General features: G+C 35.7%; 1 protein-coding gene across 1 annotated transcript; it reads left to right on the top strand.

The window, feature by feature from the left end:
* Positions 1–1,082: 1,082 nt before the first annotated feature.
* LOC106440452 (TLC domain-containing protein 4) lies at positions 1,083–3,175 on the top strand. The gene is made up of 9 exons (XM_013882118.3): positions 1,083–1,333; positions 1,487–1,624; positions 1,714–1,802; positions 1,878–2,016; positions 2,088–2,162; positions 2,282–2,403; positions 2,485–2,560; positions 2,637–2,696; positions 2,763–3,175. Exons 2-9 carry the CDS (start codon positions 1,529–1,531, stop codon positions 2,904–2,906), a joined length of 801 nt encoding a protein of 266 aa, XP_013737572.1. The 5' UTR covers positions 1,083–1,333; positions 1,487–1,528; the 3' UTR covers positions 2,907–3,175.
* The last annotated feature ends 2,886 nt before the right edge of the window (positions 3,176–6,061 follow it).

Here is a 6,061-nt window from a genome sequence, read left to right on the forward strand (position 1 = left end):
GTCCGCACAGGGTGCAGACCATCAACTAGTTAATAATATTAAACTATAGAAATACTTTTTTGAAATTTACAGTTTATTATGAAATAAAAATATATATTTTTTGTCGACTAGATTTCCATTAAAGAAAACAAAAGCCCAATAGGTTTCAGCCTATACATAAAGAGTCCCACAGGTTACAACTAAGTTTACAATAAAGCCCAAATGCAAAAGTGATTAATCTTTACCAATCTGGCTACGCGTCCACTCTAACCAAAGTAACAAACACGTGCCTCTACACGTTGCAAGCATGCATCCCCTAGGGTTAACCAGTCTCCGGAATGTTGCTCCGCCATGAAATCGCTTTCCGATTTTACATCTTTGCCGTAAATCGAGCCTCTCCGATTAGATGTCGGAACTCAATGAGTAGCTTCTATAGCCGCCTCTCTCCCATCCTCAGCCTTCATCAGCTTTCAAAACGACCACACCTGTTTCTCCGAAAATCTCAGCCAGGAGAAGCCCCGTTCACTAAGGATTACAGGTCGTAATAAGTGCGATATTACCCGGTTGAGAAGATGAATCCAGTTGAGTAGAGGTTAGATGGACTAAGATGATGAAGCCGAGAGCCACCCTTTATACTCCGATTGGAATCAAAGTTTTTGGTCAGAGCGTTTATTGATTCAACCTGTAACAAAACTAATGAAGAGAAAGATGAAGATCGATTCTGGGTAGAGGTTGAAGAACACACCAAAATCGCCTTATGCGAAACAAGAAATCGCTTTATGCAAAACAGAAATTTGGATTAACGCGAAAAAAAAAACGATCTCTGGTGTCGAAGATATTTTACATAGAAAAGAACTTAATCAACATCTTTCTCTGAAAAATAGAGGTTTGGTAAGAGGAAGAAGTTGAGAAAGAACTCCTCTCTCTAAACAAAGAGAGGGAGAGGAAATAAAAAATACATACATATTCAAAAATATATCTTTTAGGAAAGAAAACAACCTTTATAATTTATAAACGAAATATCAGTTTTATGTGTGTTTATTTCAACCAAACCAAGTCAGTACCCAACCCGCGTCTATTTGGATAAACAGTATTAAAAAAAAATTGCCAATATTTTTCCACAAGAAGATAGACTAAAAGGTACTTATGAAGCTTCTGGCTTCAGATCATTTTTAATAAGGAAAACCAAAATAGAATAATTACTTACCAAAGACGCGAATGGCTGGCGGGTGCGAGTGATTAAATACGATTAGAGAGAGAGAGCGAGAGAGAGAGAGAGAGAAAAGCTTGAAACTTTGACGATTTCGACATCTAAAAGGAGATTGTAATTGACCGCAAGAAAGAGATTCCTCGGGTACACGTCTTTGAATTAAGAATTTGTTCTTTTCTGTTCTTTGTTTGATGATTGATTCCTCCTTGGACCCATTTCTAGGTTACCTTCTCGATTAGGATCGAAAAGTGTTTCCTTTTTTCCGATTCTGAGTTTTCGTGTTTTTGTCTCAATCAGCTCTGTTCGACCCGTTAAATCGCATCAAAGCAAGAATCTTTCATGACGACCAGTTTCGCATTCACCGGTGATGATGACTCTTCAAAGCAACTCGTCTTGCTTGCATCCGTTTGTTCCGGCATGCTCATGTGCAAAATCGTAAGTCCTTTAGGTCAACGATGCAAGATAAATAGTTCGCAAGACTCTGTTTTTTTTTAAAAACAATTTGTGTTTTTCTTGTTCTTAAGGTTTATGACTTGACTGGTTTCATAAGTCCTTTGCTCTTCAGTGCTTATGGGAAACTCGATGGCAAAGTTAGAATGGAATGGAACAACAGGTTTTGATTTCTTTTTCTTCTGTCTTGGATTCAAGATTTGTATTTGAGTTAAGATATTTCTTTTTTTTTTCGCAGGGGATTCTCAACGTTCCATGCTGTTTTTGTTTCTGTGGCTTCAATCTATCTCCTGGTGATTTCAGATCAGTTTGATGAGAGTGTTCATGGTGATTTAGTCATCAATAGTACAACGAGGCTATCGGAATCTGTAATGGGGGTAAGTTTTCTAGATCATCTTTTATTCTTCGCATTTTATGTTTATTAATGAATCTTTATGTCTCTTAACAGATCTCCTTAGGCTATTTTGTAGCAGACTTAATGATGATCTTTTGGCATTTTCCTACTCTTGGTGGTGTTGAATATGTAAGTATCAAAGCATCATATATTATTTTCCATAAATGTTGATACAGAGTTAGCATTTAATTCCGGTTTGGATTTTGTATAAGCTAATGTTTGTTTTTTTCTATTGTTACCTATTCAAGGTTTTCCATCACTGCTTATCAATGTTCTCCATCATTCTTTCTGTCACAAGTGGACAGGCACAGTTCTACATATTCATGGTTCTCTTATCGGAGGCCACTACCCCGTTTGTCAACCTACGGTGGTGAGTTTTTTCGGATTTAGAAAGTCCAGTTAAAGATTTTAGATACGCGTGGCCTCTAAACATCAAGCGTGCGAATGGCAGGTACTTGGATGCTAGTGGTCAAAAAGGCTCCAAGGCTTACACACTCAATGGAATTGCCCTCTTCTTGGGTTGGCTGGTAATGTTTGATTGACCTAAAACAATCATCTCTCTGTTCTAGCCTAACCGAATGTAATTGCTTTTTTTTTTTTCAGGTGGCGAGGATCCTTCTGTTTATCTACTTCTTTGTACACATGTACTCCCATTTCCATCAGGTGATTTCAATGCTGAGCTTGAGCACCTTTTAGAGATGTGAATCTAAAAAGTGGCTATTTTTGCAGGTGAAGCAAGTGTTTCCACTGGGATTTTACAGCCTTCTTGCAGTAGGACCGGTCCTGTCAACGATGAATCTTCTTTGGTTCTGGAAAATCACCAAAGGATTGATCAAAACAATCTCCAAGGCGACGGGGAAGAAAAAACAGTGATGGTCTCTGCTTGACATGAAAAAAAGGGATTTGGTTTGCATTCACTTTGATCTGTTCATGAAAAAAGATTGATTGATATCATGTTGTTGATGTGTCTTGGAAGCCTTTTCGGTTTATAAGACTGCCTTTCTATGGGAATTGTATATTCACAACCTTCAGCTGTTTCCTAGGTATTCAACTTGTAAAGTTTTAAGCAGAATCAGTGTTTCACGTCACTCAGATTTTATTGATGCTAGTTTTATCATTGGCAAAAGAATGGTTTTAGGCTCCGTTTTGTGTAAACCGAGCAATGACAAATACGATCTTTAAATCGATTAGGTGATTTCTTGAGTGAAGTCACTAACACATAAAGTTCCAAGATAAAATTTTAAAAATCACAAAATGTATCACCTTCGACACATATCATGGGTAGTTGGCGCATTTTGTCGCGCACGAATGATTGTATTAGGTCAACTAAATAGTGAGGAACATTAACATTTTGCACCAATTTGTTAACCTATAGGACAATTGGAAATAAGTAAAATCTAGATATTGATCGCACGTAATTTTCTCTCTTGTGCATACCATATGAATTTGGTCGTTGAATAGTTCACATGAATATCTTAACACTTATACATTCCGGCTTAACAATTATTGTTCGTTCACACTGAAACAGACCACACCAGCTTCGGCTTAAAATCCAGCTGAGACAGTTTCTGAAGCATCCTCGGTTCAACGCTGCCCTACGTATTGCAGATCAAGTTATCTTTTTGCTTACAATTTCTTCTTCTCCATTCGATAGCCATTTGATTCATGATGCTTTCGAACCACTATTAGCAGAATTTGATACATCTCCCACCTCAGTTACCTCATCATTGTGATATTCAACACCGTATTGACTTAAATCAAGATACTTTCTTCCTAACTGCTCTCACTACAGAATGAGTGAACACGAAGAATTACAACAATAAATTTAATAATTTTCTCCGGGAAAGCCTTAGCCGTTGTGCCTTTCCCACATTGTTCAATCCCCAAAATCATGGTTCATGGGTATGTATGTTGATAGTCGAATCATTAACAAGATCATGGTACAATATCACTCCCCTATTTCTCGACATGAAGACTTGTTAGACACAAATTGGTACAACGACTCTGTTTTCTAAATTGGATCTCAAAAGCACGTATCATCAAATTCGTATCCGTCTAAGATTTTAGGGGAAGACATCTTTTAAAACATGAGTGGGTCTCTTAGAGTGGTTTGTCATGCCACTTGAGTTATCAAAAGCTCCTAGTACTTTTATGCGGATCATGAATGCTCTTCAACCCTGCATCGAAAAGATTAGGAAGAGAGATCAAGAGGAGATCAAAACATTGGTTATCTTCACCACCAGTCTGTATAGACCAGAGAAAGAAGAAAATGAAAAAGAAGGAATAGACTTGGTCCATCGGAATGAGTCTAATCCAACAGACAAAAATGTGATCTTCCCTGTTCGGGAACGCGCTAGGCGCTAGTCGGCGGTCGGGTTGGGCCTAGTCGACTAGCGCCTAGCGCTTAAAGAAAAAATCGGGGATTAATCGGAAATTATGCGGGGCAGAATTTTTAGATTGTTTACTATGTTATAAAATATGTTAATCTTTAATTGTGTATAACATTAATACATTTTCATGTTTAAAACCGTATAAAACACACAAATAGAATATATAAACTTAATATAGTGTAAATTTCATCAAAATTATGAATATAAATGATATTTATAATATTTTAGATCAAAAAAATAAATAAAAAAATTATTAAAAATAAAATAAAAAATAATAAAAAATAATAAATAGATTAGGCAGCCGCCTACGCGGCTAGGCGGTAATTTAGGCGGTCTAGGCGGAGAAAATCGGATATCCAATTTTTTAAACCGATTTGGCATAAATCGGGGCGGAAGAGTGACGCGTAACGCCCAGGCGGCCGATTTTTAGAACAGGGGGATTAACCAATCAAAACTCTTCAATTTTGTTTTGTTTTTCTTTGCTATACCATTCTTTTCTTTAATAATTTTGTTAAGAAAGTTGGTTTATAATTTTTATTTAATTTATATGTTTAGTATATTTGATAGTTTTTTGTTTATGTTTAATTATGATTCAAAGTATAAAGTTGAAGGTTTGATGTGCATGATACTATTGTAATTAGGAATTTATGGTTTGTTTAAGATTAGAAGTTAATGCGTGGAAAATAAAAATAGAATTTATATCTAAAATTTTGAATTTGTGGAATCCCTTTAGTCCAGTGGTTTGACTAAGGATTTATTAATGCTTCTACACTCGGAGGTCTGAGGTTCAACCCCCGGAAAACGCAAATTATGCATATTATGGAGAAATGATTACAAGAGGTCTTCAGCATGGTGCATGACGTACCATCGAACATGGATCTCATACGGCAGCTCGGAGTGACGCAGTCAGACGTGTATTCTCATCTGATAGTAGAATGTCGGCTGTAGAATCGTCTATGTAATATTTCTCAGTGTTGTAATAGCATAACTAATCAAACGTGAAAAAAAAAATGTAGAATTTAAGATTTAAGTTTGAAAATATTAGATTTAAAGTTTTGTATGTAGGGTTTAAGTTATATGATAAAACCTAGTTACATATTCCCACAAATATTTTTTTGTCACTAAAATTAGCTACATTTTCCATAATTTAGTCTTATTTTGGTATAGTGTTATGTTTGCCACAAATTTGGCAAATCATGATTTTTTTTCTCATCACGATCTATTTGTGAGAGAAACATGATATAATTAGCCACTAATAGTCAAATATAATACGTTTAGTCACATTTTTTTCTTCTATTCCTGTATTTTGTAGCTATTCTAACATTTTTGTGACTGTTTAAAATATAGTCACGAAAATATCGCAACTATCATGTGGTAACAGAATTAGCTAATTTTTACTAGTGATAATCATTTAATACATTCATAAATAAATATACATTACCCACATATATATATGAATGTGTGTATGTATATTTATTGCTTGCTTGAATCGATGAATCAAGTTAACAAAACAGATAGGAGGCTTGAATGTTAGAGAAACGAAATATATTAGAAGAATAGATGGGCACATGTGCAGAAAAAGAAGCCCTAACTTTGGCTTTTGCCTAGTGCACGGCATATTCATGCTCATGTATACTT

This window comes from Brassica napus, chromosome C2 (genome assembly GCF_020379485.1).
Source record: "Brassica napus cultivar Da-Ae chromosome C2, Da-Ae, whole genome shotgun sequence".
NCBI lineage: Eukaryota > Viridiplantae > Streptophyta > Magnoliopsida > Brassicales > Brassicaceae > Brassica > Brassica napus.